General features: G+C 36.9%; 1 protein-coding gene across 1 annotated transcript in view; it reads right to left on the reverse strand.

Moving 5' to 3' along the window:
* kcnh5a (potassium voltage-gated channel, subfamily H (eag-related), member 5a) overlaps positions 1-17,509 on the reverse strand; it is a 234,352-nt gene that overhangs the window by 47,727 nt on the left and 169,116 nt on the right. The window contains exon 11 of the mRNA XM_056481183.1: positions 13,307-13,503. Within this exon, the coding sequence (XP_056337158.1) occupies positions 13,307-13,503 (197 nt within the window). The remainder of the gene's footprint in view (positions 1-13,306; positions 13,504-17,509) is intronic.

Genomic DNA, 17,509 nt, shown 5'->3' on the forward strand with positions numbered 1-17,509 from the left:
AATGGAGATGTGTTCGGGAAGAATCTTCGTTGGGAGTTCTTCATGATCGTGATGCTCGTGTAAACGAGAGAGAGCGTCTGCTCTTAGATTCTTGGGTCCTGGACGATAGGAAATGGAGAAATCAAAACGTGAGAAGAAAAGTGACCATCTGGCTTGACGTGGACATAGTCTCTTGGCCTCTTTGATATATTGGAGGTTTTTGTGATCTGTGATCACCTGGAACGGATGTTTGGCTCCCTCCAACCAGTGACGCCACTCCTCCAAGGCTAGCTTGATTGCTAGCAGCTCCCTGTCTCCTATGCTGTAATCCTGCTGTAGTCCTTGATAAACCGTCTATAAAAGTTAGCAAACCCAAGAAACTTCTGGAGCTCCTTAATGGAAGTGGGTTCTGACCAGGATAGAACAGCCTCAATTTTCTTCCCATCCATACGTATACCGGTTTGATCAATGATGTATCCCAAGAAATGAATCGACTTCTGGTGGAATGAGCATTTCTCCGCTTTGAGGTAGAGGTGATGTTCTCTCAATGTGTGTAGGACCTCCGCAACGTGTTGGCGATGTTCGGCCTCACTCCGGGAGTAAATGAGGATGTCATCTATGTACACTATTACAAAGTGGTGAAGAAACTCCCGGAGGACTTCATGAATGAAGTTTTGGAATACGGAGGGGGCGTTGACCAGACCGTAAGGCATGACCTCATATTCATAGTGGCCAGTAGGGGTCACGAATGCTGTCTTCCATTGGTCCCCCTCACGTATTCTTATCAGATTATACGCGCTGCGGAGGTCCAATTTAGTGAAGACTTTAGCTTCTCGGAGCTGTTCCAAAGCGGCTGGTACCAGAGGAAGGGGATATCGGTATTTTACTGTACCGTTATTTAGGACCCTGTAGTCGATGCATGGACGCAGCCCTCCGTCCTTCTTGGCCACAAAGAAGAAGCTTGAGGCGGCTGGTGATTTTGAGTGACGTATGTACCCCTGACTCAGAGCCTCCCTTATGTAATCTTCCATTGCCTGATTCTCTGGAAGCGAGAGCGGGTAGATCCTACCTCTTGGCAACTGGGCATCTGGAACTAGGTCGATCGCGCAGTCCCATGGCCGATGCGGCGGTAGCTGGGAAGCTCTCTTGGGGCAGAAGACATCATGAAAGGAGCTGTACTCCTTAGGAATGTGGATAGACTGCTTCTCAGGAGGGCTCTCGACCGATGTTGCAAACAAAGAAATGGGGTTCCGACCTTGAAGAGGGAGATTTGGAAAACAGGTAGGTGTACATCCAGATCCCCATTTCTTTATCTCTCCTGTGCCCCAAGAGATGATGGGATCGTGCTTCACCAGCCACGGGCGCCCTAGAATGATGTCCATATTTGCACCCTCCAGAACCAGAAATTGAATCCTCTCTTGATGTAACAGCCCCACTTGAAGAAGGATGTCTTCGCATTGTCGATGGATACGGGTCGAAGATCGAGTGCACTGGGTTATCGGTTGTATCTGGTATATATGCGAGGACGCCTCAGTACGGAGGTGGAGTTGACGACAGAGGGATTGGGAGATGAAGTTCCCTGCTGACCCGGAGTCGATGAGGGCTGTGACAAGGAGAGAAATAGAGGCAGTAGTTATTTGTACGGTGGTAGTAAGTGGTTTACATTGTTCAATATTCGTACTGAATACACTCACTGAAGTCCGAATGGGACGAAGGGGACACTCCATACGGGTGTGTCCACTGACACCGCAGTATAGACACAGACCCCGGGTCAGCCTCCTCTGTCGTTCCGCTGATGTCAGTCTTCCAGACTCTATTATCATGGGTTCTGGTTCTGGAGAGGCTGTTGACTCAGGCGATTGGAGGAGTGCAGACGAGGGGGTGATGGTGTCCTGTTGATAGGAACGGAGACGATCGGAACATCGGAGAGAATGTTGGATGAATCTCTCCAGACCCATTGTATCATCTAATGTGGCCAGCTGGATTCGGAGAGTGGGTTCCAAGCCGAGCCGGTACGTGGTCAACAACGATCTCTCATTCCATCCACTTGCAGCTGCTAGAGTGCGAAACCGGAGAGCATATTCCTGTGTAGATAGAGTACCTTGCTTTAGATGATACAGCTGCTCTCCAGCGGCTACTTCCCCATCAGAACGTCCAAACACCTCTTTGAAATACTCCGTGAAGGTAGTGATGGAATTCATGACCGGCCCGGCTTGGTTCCAGATCGTCTCAGCCCATTTAAGTGCAGGTCCAGAGAGTAGTGATACGATGTAGGCGATCTTTGACTTATCTGTGGGATATAGAGAAGGTTGCATTTCGAATATGAGGGAACATTGTAACAGAAAACCATTGCACTCCCCCGCTCCGCCTGAGTAGGGCGCTGGTCGGGGCCATGGGACTGGAAGGAAGGGCCGAAGAAGAAACTGTGGAGGCGGAAGTGCTCGGTGCTGGTGGTGCGTTGGAAAGTGGAGCTGGTGGCTGTAGAATCCGCTTCAACTGGTCCACCAGCTCTTGAAAGTGATCGAGGGTGCTCATGTTGTCGTCGTTATGGGTCCGGGCTTCTGTTATGAAGCGGACAGGAGACAGAGGTAAGGAAACGTTAGGGTGTTTATTGAATGACAACAAGGAGCACATGAAGGATAGCCAGGAGGATCAGGAATGATGTTGGGGTCTTTTCCTCCGTGGCTGGGTAACAGGAATACACGAGGATGGACAGCACACACCAGATACAGCTGACAGAGGATGACACAGACTTGGAAGGACTGGAAGACAGGACGATTCGGGGGGACCAGGAAGACTAGGAGGAATACAAAGAGAACAGGTAAGTAAATCGTTTGTTTAGCTGAGGATGACTACGCTGAGTGGTCGCTCAGTTGTCCGCTTTCGTCGAGACGAGCCCGGACAATGAGCGACTGGAGTGCTGTGCTTTTATCTGGTGCTCGTGAATGTGATGCAGCTGTGTGCTCATTAGAAGTCAGGTGATGGTGATCTTCGTGAGTGGGGGTCGTGAGAGCCTGACCAATCCATGACAATATTAGACTTGTCACGATACTAAATTAAAACAAAAACTGTCAATTTCCCGCTAACATTTAAGCCACTGTTGATGGCTTTCTTAAAACAGCGCTGATTTGCCATTGTATTCACGTGCTCAAAAGAAATGCTTGTGATTGGCCGAGAAGGTCATCAGTTCACCCTCCGCTGTTTACCGAGCACAAACACAGACGAGTGATCTGCTTGATGACTCGACTGGTCTTCACGGCTACTTCGCGCCCCAGTCTCCGTGTATCTGTGTTTGCACTGGGTGAAGAGCGGTAAACTGAGTGCAAACACAGATACACGGAGACTGGAGCGCGAAGCAGCCGTAAAGACCAGTCAAGTCATCCGTGCTCAGCGGCGTTTCAATGCTAGCGGGAAATAGACGGTTTTAAAACTTCAGTACCGCGATAACACTATTACAGACAACACGAGGGTGTGCTACAGAGGACTGCAGTGTTTTATCACTCACCGGGTTACATAGGCTGAAGTAGGAAAGCGTCCCCACGGTGTTTACTTGTTGCCATGAACTGAAGCCTATAGGAGGACACTTGAGCATATTACTCTTACAGAGATTGTGATGTTGTTTGATGCTAAATTGCTTTTTATTTGTTTAAATTAAACTTACTGAATGATATTAAAGTGATGTTTACACCATTTCTGCATTTTGAAATCTCGGTAACAGCTGGAGGTTTGCAGTCCACAGCATGTTACTGCAATGTTTACAGTGCTGGCCCTATACTTCCGGGTTTCTTCCCACCGCAGCCTCGCTTTAGATCTTTAAAATGGCGGCCGCGTGAAATAAGCGTATTCTGCCGCTCTAGGTCTCCTCTATGGACGCGCTGGCCCTGTGTGTGCGTGCGTGCGTGCGTGCGTGTGCGCGCGTGCGTGTGTGTGTGTGTGTGAAAAGAGCAAGTAGTCTGCGAGATCTCCTCGCCAGTTCTTTAACTTTTTGCTCAATAAAATAGTTAGTCGTCAGTATTTTCTAGACCATCGTCTGTATTTACATTCACCCACTGGCAGCCAAAATCCACTATAAAGCGTGTATGCACTGTGACTACTTTTATATTGTTGATTAGCTGGGCATTTCACTCTGCCTCGTGCTAAAGCCTTGTCCGTGTCGACCAATCGCAGCAGGCTGTCATCGGTCCAATCAGCGCAGATTAGCTTCGCGCTGAGGAGGGGGTTGGGAACAAATGAATCGCTGAACGATTCATATGGGAGTCGCTGGGATAATTAGGTAAAAATAAATGCAGATTATAAGACCATCAAAGTGTTGTTTGACCTTGCATGCATATTAGACTGTTGTTGGAGACCCTTACAACCTAAATATGACCCTATTTCATGTATAATATGGGCTCTTTAATATATTTTCTTACATGAATAAACAATGAACAATACATTTATTATAGTATTTCTTCATGTTAGTTAATGTTAGTTAACGAGAATGTATTTCTTTATTGTTAGCTCCTGGTGCATTAACTAATGTTAACAAGCATGAATTTTAATATTAATAAGGCATTAGTAAATGTTAAATAATAATTAAAGGGGTGGTTCACTACGATATCATATTTTAAACTTTAGTTCATGTGTAATGTACTGTAGCTGTGTGAACATAAACAAGTGCTGCTTTTCCACAGAGTTTCTTCTGTATTTGGGCTTCCAAAGGACACAACACAAAGACAGAAGTGCTTACAGTTTAATTTTACTATGTTCCTGATAATTATAAAAAAATATAGCTAGCATTTGACAAAGGACAGCTTCATAATTTTTCCCAATTCAGTGCTGGATTCAGCTAAAAATTCCTCAAAAGAGCAGAATAGACAAAGCTGTGAATTGTGGGCCACAACTTGTATGTAATTTTATTTGTTAAAATTGATCTATTACATGCACAGTGTCTAGCGTTAATGGTATGTTGTAGCAAGGACATAAACAAGGATGTAAACAATGGGAAATGCTTTTGGCTTTTTATTTTAGAGGGTGAGATTTCCAAGGAACTGGGAAACATGACAGTCGTTTTCATGTTAGCTGAGTAGCAGTATATAATCAGAGTAAGATATATGAAAAAATAACGTGATTTTCTACAAGTTAAGCATGAGCACACATTACTTTGCATCTTATAAACACAACCAAGCCTTAAAAATACACTGTGGACCACGCCTTTAATAAATGTTGTACAAGTATTATTCATAAGTAGTTCATGTTAATAAATACATTAACTAATGAAACCTTTTTTACTGAACATGCTAGTGATGTTGTCTTATTTAGTGTATGGAACCTTATGCTTGAATACTTAAAGTAGTGTACATAAAAAAAACAAGTTTTCACTGCCTCATTTTTATATATAAAGTTTCATCATGAGTTGATGCTTTTTATGATGTCAAATTTCAAACCTAAAAAAATATTCAAACTAAACTGAATCTATTGTCGTGTGTCATGTGCTTTGAACATATTTAGCCTTTTCCAACTGAATTATTTTAATAGTTTTAGAATATAAGTCACAGCATGTTTCAGATTAAATACTGTGTACAGTGTTTTAGTCATTTACATCAATATTTGACCAACAAAACGTGACCAACAGTAGGCATGTGTGTGTGTGGTGGGGGGGGGGGGTGAAGATAAGATGACAATAACTTCTTAATACTAGTAGGAGGCCATGGCCAAGTGTGCACACTTCTTCTTATTATGCATGATAAATGAGTGTGAATGGGTGTGTGTGTTCCTGCTGATCTGACTCATGCTTTATTCAGAGTGTGCGCAGCAGGAGACCGTTTCTCCTCAGTAAAGCAGGCCCATCAGCAGAGTTACCCAGTCCACTGAGCACAGCGGGGCAGTGGGGTGTCCTCTGCCACTCCACCCACAAACACACCAACACCCTGCCCTTAAAACATTTCACACTTCGCCTCAGACTGGTCAATATCAATGTTTCAGGCTCGCTATAACCTCTGTGTAAAGCCAAGTTTGTGTATTAAATTTAATAAACAATTGTAAAAATCTATGTTTAAAAAATTCACTGTATCGACCAGTCGAAGGTTTGGGATTAGGAGTTGTTTTATTGTTTCAAGGAAGTCTGTTCTCCTTAGCAAAAGCTGCATTTACTAGATCAAAACTACAATAAAAACTGAAATATTGTGAAATATTATTTACATTGAAAAACAATTTTCATTTGTTTTATAATTTAGGTTAATTAGGTTAACTAGGCAGGTTAGGGTAATTAGGCAAGTTATTGTATAATGATGGTTTGTTCTGTAGACTATCGAAAAAATATGTAGCTTAAAGGGGCTAATAATTTTGACCTTATGATGGTTAATAAAAAATTTAAAACTGCTTTTATTCTAGCAGAAATAAAACAAATAAGACTTTCTCCAGAAGAAAAAATATTATAAGACATACTGTGAAAAATTTCCTTGCTCTGTTAAACATAATTTAGGAAATATTTTTAAAAGAAAACTAAATTTAAAGGGGGACTAATAATTCTGACTTCAGCTGTATGTCGGTCCCAATTTGATGTCAAAATGACGTGGCCTTAATTTTACATACATTTTAATTAATCATTTGGTACAATGCACTTATTTTGTACAACACTTTCATGTTTTTACATTGTATATCTTGTATTTTAAAGTGCAATACCACACACTACAAATAGTGGCTTAAAGTTTTATTAAATGTAACATTTATCTCTCCTGAACTTCCTCAGACATACACTCAAAAACATTTCTGCTGCCTGTTCAAACTACTTATTTAAAATGAGCTGAAACAACACAATTCTTGAGGATTTTTGGGGACTTAATTGTTTATGTTCAATCAACTTAAAATTGTAAAAGCCATTAAGTTAACTTAATCGATTTTCATGGGACAAATCAAGGGAATGTGTGAAACCAAGTGTTTTTTACAGTGTATACACACATACCTGACATGAATAGTTCTGGAAGTTTTAATTAATAATTTTTTTTTTGTATGGACAAAAGGTAAATAGTGATATCTTTACATGCAATTACATCTGTAATTAATTTCTGTAATTACATTAATAATTACTCTGTTGACCTATCAATAGGACCGTAACCCACCTAAACCTACCCACACCTCAATAACAACATACATGTTGTGTAATACAATATGAACACAATACTGTACTGTAAGTACACTGTAATTATTTTCTGATGTAAGTACCAAGTAGTTAAGTCCATAGTAATATAAAGTGGGACTTAAATGTATTTAATTTATTTTCCTTTCACTACTGAACAAGTTAATGTGATGAATTAAAGTAAATACATGTTTTAATGGTACTTTTGAATAATATTGCATTATAGTTTCCACAAAATGATCATAATAATATTTTTTCTAAAGACCATTTTATTAAAATGGCTTCTGAAGTATTATGTGACACCAAAAATATAGTAATGATGCTGAAAATATAGCTTCAAATCTAAGGAATAATTAAACATTTTAAAGAAAACGGCAACCTGAAACGATGATATTTCACAATTTTAATTGTACTATTCAAATAAACACAGCCCCAGTGAGCATAATATAGGCATCTTTCAAAAAACATTACTGATCCCAAACTTTCATACACACTAAGATAAGAGAAAAATGTTCAATAAGAGTAAAAGCATGTCATCTGCTAACAAGAGATGTACCTTGAGCTCCAGAAATCAACTGCATGCAATATTCATGAACTTAAAGTTACTCAGAAACCATAAACCTTTAAATCAATTAAATCCTGCCCTTAGCAAAGTAACCTCTCATTAGACAGGTCTCCTCTTTCTGAAGCCAGAGGAAATAAATTAACATCGAGGCTCAGCGATTCCTGTCTGTGTCCAAGAGGTCCAGCAGCTCTCTGAAAGAATTTACCAATTTATCTTGTTTACTTTGGAGGAGGCAAGAAGGATCCTCCGTCGCTCATTATTTAGAGATGACATTACCCGCACCAAATGCACGGTTTCCTCGCTGATATAGATTAGATGTAGCAACAGAGGAAATCTGTGCATCTAAATATAGTTTTACACAATGCTCACTAATTATGTAAGTCAGTGGCAGTAAAGTGCACAGCTGAGGTCTCCTAATTGTGTTGTGAGCGCACGAGCTCTTTCTTTCATCAAGAGACTCAAAGTTCTCCATGCGCGGTCTGTCAGAATGAATCATTTATGTATTTAAGGAATGTGAGGTCAGGTCTGAAAGCTCTGAACGCACACAGCAGGACTGCACAACACACATTCAGGTCAAAGTGCACCAGGATCTGCTTGAATCTATCTGAGAAATCTGACATACAGGGTGGGAAGGGGACAAAGAACATATATATGTGGCTGGTATTTAATTTGTTTGTATTTTTGTTCAAAATATTGACAAAGTGCTTATTATTAATTACTACAAGTAAATTATAATGAAAATAGATACATTTAGATATTTTTTGTGGTTTTCTTAAACACTGCATTTAATAGTGTTTTTAAATAGTTATTGGTATTAAAGATTAAATGTTTGATGATGCCAATGCTGATTTATATTTCTGCTTCACTAACCTCCGCTGACTGTGTGCACACCTCACGAAATGCACAAGATTTTTATACTTGACGCATTCGCCGTTGAGATATTCTTTAAAATGACAGAAGGCAGTCAAAAGAAACTGACCATAAAATTAGACGGATAAACAGAGAAGTAGAACATTTTCCGGAAGATTAATATTATTGAAGATTTTTAAACCAATTCTTTTTATAGATTATTTCAATGATTCTAAGGATTTTTAGAACCATTTAAGATTTTTTTAAATCAAACTTTGATGCATCACTTGTTTTTGTTCATATCTTGGACAGTTTTGCTTATTAAAATGTATTAAAACATTAATGACAAGAGAACACGGGTTGCTCTACAAATATATATACTGTATATATATATATATATATATATATATATATATATATATATATATATATATATATATATATATATATATATATCATGACAAGAATAAAAGCCAAAAAAGTACACTAACTAAAATATACTGATTTTTTTCTTTTTAGATTTAACCCCGCTCCACAATTGACATATTACTGTTTGGCTAGTTATTATGGCCCATTTCCACTGATTGGTACAGTACGGTACCGGTCACCTTAATCAGGCCTGCATTTTCACTGCCAAAAGGGTACCAATGGTGTACGACATGAAAGTTTCAGTCGATGCCAGGAAGAATAGCCACTACCTTGGTAGTGGCTAATGGGGATCCTGATAAATAAATAAATTTTCGCTGGAGGAAATGTCTACAGTAAGTCTGTACGGGTCGTTCACATATGATATGAGAAGCAGTTCTCATCAAACAGATGCTTTATACACATAAACGCTTGTGTATAAATGTTTATTACTAACCTTTTCATGATTTGATTATACCTGCAGATCAATGAAATAGCCTTTTATTACATAAAATAAATAAATAAATAAATAAATGCAACATATATAAACACATACAGCCCCTTACAGTCTCTGATATGTTTCCAATTACCGATAAACTACACACAACATACATTTAGTCCTTATTTGGAATCAAAAACAACACGCAACATATAACCCACAGTCAGAGCAAACCTCTCATCTGTATCTTTATTCTTTACCAGCACATGTAACCTCTGGTAAAAAAGTATAACGATTAACCAAAGTTAATGTTGATGATAAAAGTTAAACATGGCTGTTTGTTCATGTTTTAGGTTGCTGAAACAATTATTTGCTCTTTTGTTTTGTCGGGCTTCTCTTATGTTTCTGAAATGATCGGGTGTCAGAAGCACCTCAATAATCATGCGCACATTATTATCATCAGGTCAAGAAGTTTGTTATTTCAAATATAGACGCTTGGCGAGCACAAGTGAGAAAGCGAAGCCGTTCACATTTTAGACGGCCTTGTAAACAACTATGGGGCAATGGGTAGTTCTGCTCTTTTTATTGGCTTTGTGGCTGTTCATCAAGACAATGACAAGGTTTGTTTAAGCTCGGGTTGACTGTGGCTCATTATTTTATGTATGTATTATTACGGTGTAATATCTTAGCAATGTTTTTAAAAATGGCATTCTCCTGGCTTGTTGCATGAGTGAGCGACATATCTCTGTAAACCAACAGCGTTCAGCTGCACGTCTTGCTCCACCCTTTGGTACCCTTTTGTTGTGCTAGGTACCCTTCCAAAAGGGTACCAAAAAAGTGGTATGGTACGGTTCATTTTTATGTATCTTTTGACAGTGGAAACGGCCATGAATGTGTACTCTACCAAACTATTATATGCTAAATTATATGCCATTATATGCTAAAAAGGCAACAATAGCCCAACATTCCTGACCATTATCACCAATAGAGCCTTGAAAAATAGAGCATCAAATGGGTTTAACCATGGGTTGAACCAATAGGTTCAAATATTCCTTTCCAGTTATCAAAGTAAATGATCATTATATAAAAAAATTATTTGTTCCTTAACTATAGTTTTGTAACTATTACATTGTTTAAAATTCATCAGTGTAAAACCTATAAATGGTGGAAAAACATATTCTGTAATTGTGTACCTGGGTCTCCACTTTTGCTATGGCCTCTTTTGGCTTTAACAGACTTGTTGCAATTTCTAGCCAAGAACTATTCACTGTAAAAAATGGCTGTGATTTCAACGGTAAAAAACTGTAAAAATGCTACAGAAAAAAATCCGTAACCTAGTTAACAGTATGTTTCCTTAATATATACGACGAATAACCATAAATTGACTTTCCTAGAATTCCCTGTAAGGCACATAACTTTTTATGCTTTTTGTTGACATTATTGTGGATCTTTTTAGTTGTTTCCCCATCAGTGATGTTCATTAGAGATTTATGTTACATCTAATATTGATAAACAATGTTTATGAGTTTAATTTGATGTGTGTAACCATTCTGGTGTTTAGTAGCTGTGTGAAAGACACTGAGCACCTTCTATACACTGATACGCTTTTCTGCTTGTGAGAAAAGTTGTTTGTGATGAGCTTTGGTTCATTGTGTAACTTTCTCATCACCACCTGCATATCGCTGTGTTAACATGTCTATCTATGTAACAAAAGATATGGAGATGTTGGTAATTAAAAATACAGACATAACCTCAATAAATTAATGAAATACGGTAGTTTACTGTAAAAATTAGTTTGTACTGTATTTTTAACGGTAAAATACTGGGAACCACAGCTGCCGCTTTTTTACCGTAAATTTTATGGATTGATTTTTTACAGTGTTGGTCATCTGGTTATCCCTATCATCAGTCGTACAGTCGCACATGTTTCAGACAAAATCTCTTCAAAGTGATTCATATTCAACTTAAATCAAGCGTGGTGCTGCACGCACTGTTGTATATATAAATAATAGAAATTTTTTGTAGCGCAAAAATCATGCCGCGCATACCCAAAGCAAACCTTCGCAAACATAGTGATGACGTCACATTCACCGTGCGCACTCAGGCGGACTAGTGAATGCATTAAGTATAAACCAAGCTTTAGATGGCAGCATAGATCATTTAAATGTAAAAATAATGAGCATAAACAATAAACTATACAATCGTGACCAACAATGATAAATGGAAACATTAGTTTTAATAGTAATACATTTTAAAATCACTTACTTAAAACTATTTATTGTTAGATTTTGCTGTTTTGTCTCAACGTTCTTGGGTGGCTTGCCAATGTATTAGATTACTCTAATACATAAAATAAGTCGACCAAAGTTCTTATGGGAAGAACTGGAATTGCGTGACACGCTGTTCTGTTGGCAATTCACAGCAGCTCCCAAAACAATCTTGCTCATAAGCACAATGTTAAAAATGTCCATGGTTATTCCACTAGGTTTATTGACTCTGTCCATCACCTCAATTAAAAAAAAACATGATTTTACAGTCACAGTAAGACAAAACACATGACACGACATGACTATTGCTGTGTGTCGCTGCAACTAAACAGCGCCACCAAAAGTCTTTAATAAAGACAGTGAATATTACAATTCCTCAGCAGTGATGTTAACTCGTTGGATGTTAACTCGTTAAGTTCAGTGATGTTAACTCGTCGTCTTCACATAACTTAACCAAAAGTACTGTCTGTGACACTACTTTATACCAAAGAATATGACCCACCAGAGATTACCCAACTGGTTTAGTTGGATCATATCTCTTGAGTTCCTGTAGGCCATTCAGATGCAGATTCTTGTTTGCATATGAAACAAGCCATACAATCAATCAATATGTTATCTATCCAATGTAAAAACACCAATTAATACAATTCTGAAAGAGCAAAAAGCAATACTCTTGAATAGACTAAGATTATATTTAAGATTATTATATTTAATGTTGACTAGATTTGAATAACCCTTCATTTAATGTTTTAGTCATTTTTGCTCACTTAATATTCTAATACATGTAAATCCAGCCAATAATATAATGTTTGTTAAATTTGGGACAACTAATCAACAAACATTCTAAGAATATTTTGAAGACAGCAAACTCACTTGTTTGTGTTAAATATGTGAAACTAATTATTTATTTATAATTAGTTGAAACGTCTTGAAATATTTTAGACTTTTTATCCAAATAAGTTAATTATGATGCTTTAAAAAGCATATTTCACTTATAAAGAAGTCTTGTCTTCTTACATTTTTATGGTTTTCATAATTGGTAAAAAAAAGTTTATCATCATTCAAATTCATCTCATAGACGTTTGGTTTTGTTCAGATTTCCTCATATAATTTTTAGTTCTAAATGCAGCAAATGATGAACATGTAATTGCTTGTTCTTGGAAAAAAGAAGACTGCACTGGTGTATCTCAATGGATAAGATGATGACCTCTTGCCTTGCCTTGCCTTAGAAAAGATAACCTGTTTTTTTTTTCAAAACAAAATTAATATATTTTGGTCTATTTGGAAAATATTCTTTGACTCTTTGGAGAATCTAGATGGTGACTCTTTTCTTGATATTGAAAGTATATAGATTAAACAAATATGTTATTACTTTTTTATTTAATATTAGTATTATTATTTTTTTATTTTTTTATTTTTTCTTTCAAAGTGTTCAAGTTATTTTGAATCTAAATTATTCCTGTTGTATTTTATTTATTTATTTATTTATTTATTTATTTATTTATTTATTTATTTATTTATTTATTTATTTATTTATTGTTTGCTAAACTGAGAAATTAAACCAAAAAAAAAAAAAAATGCTGCAAATGAATGGGAAACAATCTTGAACCAAGATTTAAATTGAAAAAGTGCTGCGGTTAGATGGTGTTAGTTATTAACGTCAGGTGTATGTATCAATCGCCTACCCGCTTTCGGAGGTTGCAGGTGAGGATGAGGTTTCTGGAGAAGGAGTTGGCGAAAGCCGTGTAAAACTCCAGCACTTTGAGTAAAGCGTCTCTCCTGATGACGTGCAGATCACAGTACGTCAGAGCTCTCACGTTTGCACAGGCATGAGCCAGAGACGATTCCTTCCAGAACACGTCACCAAACACATCGCCCTTACCTGAGACACAACACAACACAGCTATTACAGTTCAGAAATACAGCTGATGGGAAAAAAAAAACTGTTAATTTTGCATTCATTTCTGCAATTGGTTATAAAATAGGCATGGCATGGAAATTATTTAGTCAAAAATAAATATAGTAAATAAATAGATTTTAAAGTATTACTACTTGTCACTAAATGGCCTAGGACCTCAATACATTACAGATATGCTCACTGAACACAAACCTACTAGATCACACAGATCTGTAGGATCATATAAACTAGAAATTCCACAGGTTCAATCAAAGTAGGGTGAATTCGCCTTCAGCTACTGCGCCCCCCGCTACTGGAATCAGCTTCCAGACATAACCAGATGTGCTCCAACATTAGGTACATTCAAATCAAGACTGAAAACACATCTGTTTAGCTGTGCTTTTACTGAATGAGCACTGTGCTACGCCTGACAGATCACACTATTTTGTCTTTCTTTTCTTTTTCATTCTTTTATAACCTGTTTTAACACATTTTAATCTGTTTTTAAATTATTTGTTTTTATTTTCTTATACTTGTCTCTTTTATACCTGTTTATGTAAAGCACTTTGAATTGCCACTGTGTATAAAAAGTGCTATATAAATAAACTTGCCTTGCCTAAAAATATAATAGTATAATATTGTAATAAAATTATTGTAATATTGTAATATAATAGGGGCTACACGGTGGCGCAGTGAGTAGCACATTCACCTCACAGCAAGAAGGTCTGTGGTTCGAGCCTCAGCTGGGTCAGTTGGCGTTTCTGTGTGGAGTTTGCATGTTCTCCCTGTGTTTGCGTGGGTTTCCTCCAGGTGCTCTGGTTTTCCCCACAAGTCCAAAGACATGTGGTATAGGTGAATTGGGCAGGCTAAATTGTCCGTAGTGTGAATGAGTGTGTATGGATGTTTTCCAGTGAAGGGTTGCAGCTGGAAGGACATCCGTGTGTAAAACATATGCTGGATAAGTTGGCGGTTCATTCCGCTGTGGCGACCCCAGATTAATAAAGGGACTAAGCCGAAAAGAACATGAATGAATGTAATATAATAGTTTAATGTATTGTAATATAAAAGTATAATATTGTAAAATATTTAGTCACTTTTGATCATAAAATTTGTCTACGGTGGCTCTATTTTAGTGATAAAAAATATTTATTTTCATATTTTAGTGATTTGAAATATTTATTTTCAAAACTGATCACCACCATGGTGGTCTTGAAGAGAGACCCCCTCTTTTGAATGTAAAGTACTTTGGCACTGTGTAAATATGTTTGTTCATTCATTAGTTTGTTTATTTGTTCATTCAGTTGTTAATTCATTCCTTCATTCATTCATAACATATGATGACCATGGCTGGCTTCAATTTGACCTAACAGTAAAACAGTAGTATTGTAAATTATTCACTGCTCAGATTTTTTTATAATAAACTGTGCTCTTCATGGCAACATGTATTTGATCAAAACACAGTGCAAACAGTCATACTGAGAAATATTTATTCTCACCTTTCATATAATACTTACAAAAAGTACTGAAAGCATCATTATTGTAACTTTTGATTGTGTATTTATCTGGTAAAACATACAGAAAAAAAACGACTATTAAAAATATGCTCACCATGACTGCATATATTTGGTCAAAAATATAGCAGAAACAGCAAAAATATGAAGTATTTAGTAAGTTTTTAATCATAAAATGTTTATGGCTGAGTTTATTTAATCAAGAGTACAGTAAAAACTATTACTGTAAAATATTTAGTCACTTTTGATCATAAAACAATTATACTGTCAGCATTTATGTGATCACTTCTGATCATAAATAGGGCTGCATTTATTCATTTATTCATTTCTTTTTGGCTTAGTCCCTTTATTAATCAGGGGTCACCACAGCGGAATGAACTGCCAACTTATCCAGCATATGTTTGATGCAGCGGATGCCCTTCCAGTCACAACCCAACTCTGGGAAACACCCATACATTCTTGCATTCACACACACACTCATACACTACGGCCAATTTAGCTTATTCAATTCACCTATAGCGCATGTCTTTGGACTGTGGGGGAAACGGGAGCACCCGGAGGAAACCCATGTGAACACGGGAGAACATGCAAACTCCACACAGAAATGCCAACTGACCCAGCCAGGGCTTGAACCAGCGACCTTCTTGCTGTGAGGCGATAGTGCTACCCACTGTGCCACCGTGACAACCCTTGGCTGCATTTACATGATGAAAATTACAGTAAAAAACTTTGGATCATAATATTTGCTTATTGCAGCAACATTTCAGTTAAAAAATATACAGTAAATTCAGTGCTACACAGTAGCACTGAAAAACATTCAGTTTCTTGATGATAAAATATGCTATGGCTGTATTGTATTTATTTGATCAAAATACAGTAAAAAACTCGTGAAATAAAAAATACTTGGTCACTTTTGATTATGAAATATGTCTATTGTGTCCGCATTAATGTGATCTTACAGCAAAAACAGTAGCATTGAGAAATATTTAGTCACTTTTGATCATAAAATATGATATGCTTTTGTTTATTTTACCAAAATACTGTAAAAAATTTATTGTAAAATCACTTTTGATCATAAAACCCTATGTTTATCATGTCAGCAATGTGATCTTACAGCAAAAACAGTAACATTGAGAACTATTCAGTCACTTTTGATCATAAAATATGATGTCTTTGTTTATTTGATCAAAATACTGTAAAAACTATTATTGTAAAACCATTTTTGATCATAAAACCCTCTTTATTATGACAGCAATGTGATCTTACACAAAAACAGTAGCATTGAGAAATATTTTGTCACTTTTGATCATAAAATATGATATGTTTTTGTTTATTTGCCCAAAATACTGCAAAAATTATTATTGTAAAATCACTTTTGATCATAAAACCCTATGTTTGTCGTGTCAGCAATGTGATCTTACAGCAAAAACAGTAACATTGAGAACTATTCAGTCACTTTTGCTCATAATGTCTTTGTTTATTTGATCAAAAACCAGTAAAATATTACTGCAAAATACTTAGTCACTTTTGATTATGAAATTTGTCTATTGTGTCAGCATTAATGTGATCTTACAGCAAAAACAGTAGCACTGAGAAATGTTCAGTCACTTTTAATCATAAAATATGATATCTTTGTTTGATCAAAACGGTAAAATTATTACTGCAAAATACTTAATCACTTTTGAGTATGAAAAAATGTCTATTGTGTCAGCATTAATGTGATCTTACAGCAAAAACATTGAGATATCTTTAGTCATGTTCGATCATAAAATATGCTATAGCTGTTTTCATTTGATGAAAAAAAAAATACAGTAAAAATATCACAGTAAAATATTTTGTCACTTTTGATTACAATATTTGCAATAAAAACTGTATCATTGAGAAAAATGTACTTATCATATATAAATGTATATTTTTTTAAACCTGCAATAAACATTAACATGTTTCTCTGTATTATTTGTTTTAATATAATTGTGTTTACAGGCTTGACTTGATCTTACAGTAGCATCGGTCTTACACCACAGAATCTGCACAAAGTCTAACAATCCAGCGTTCAGTGTTTTTGATGAGGGGCATCATTAGGAGCCCAGCAGGTTTAGTCTGGTGGGTTCAAGTAAACGCCTTGGGGCTAATTAACTCACAGCACTCGCATCTTATTTCATTTCATAATCATTAAAGCAAAAGAGCATCTGATCTGATTCCCCATTAGAGAGAAGAGACATTAACTTCCTCTCTGCAGCGTCTCATAAGGTCTAATGTCATGTCGTTTGTGGTTAAGGCGCGTCAGTGAAGGGCATGTCACATTCTTGTGGCAGCGGTACATCAGTCAGACTCGAGAGATGTAGAGATCAAGAATAGACCAAAGAGACAGCAAAACACGAAGGTCAAGGAGAGCCATGTGGAATGAGTGTGAATAAACAGGCGTGACCTCAATTCATAAAAATTTGAGGTTGTTTTCGGAGTTTGGAAACTTTGTAACT

Source organism: Danio aesculapii, chromosome 20 (assembly GCF_903798145.1).
Source record: "Danio aesculapii chromosome 20, fDanAes4.1, whole genome shotgun sequence".
In the NCBI taxonomy this organism is placed as follows: Eukaryota; Metazoa; Chordata; class Actinopteri; order Cypriniformes; family Danionidae; genus Danio; species Danio aesculapii.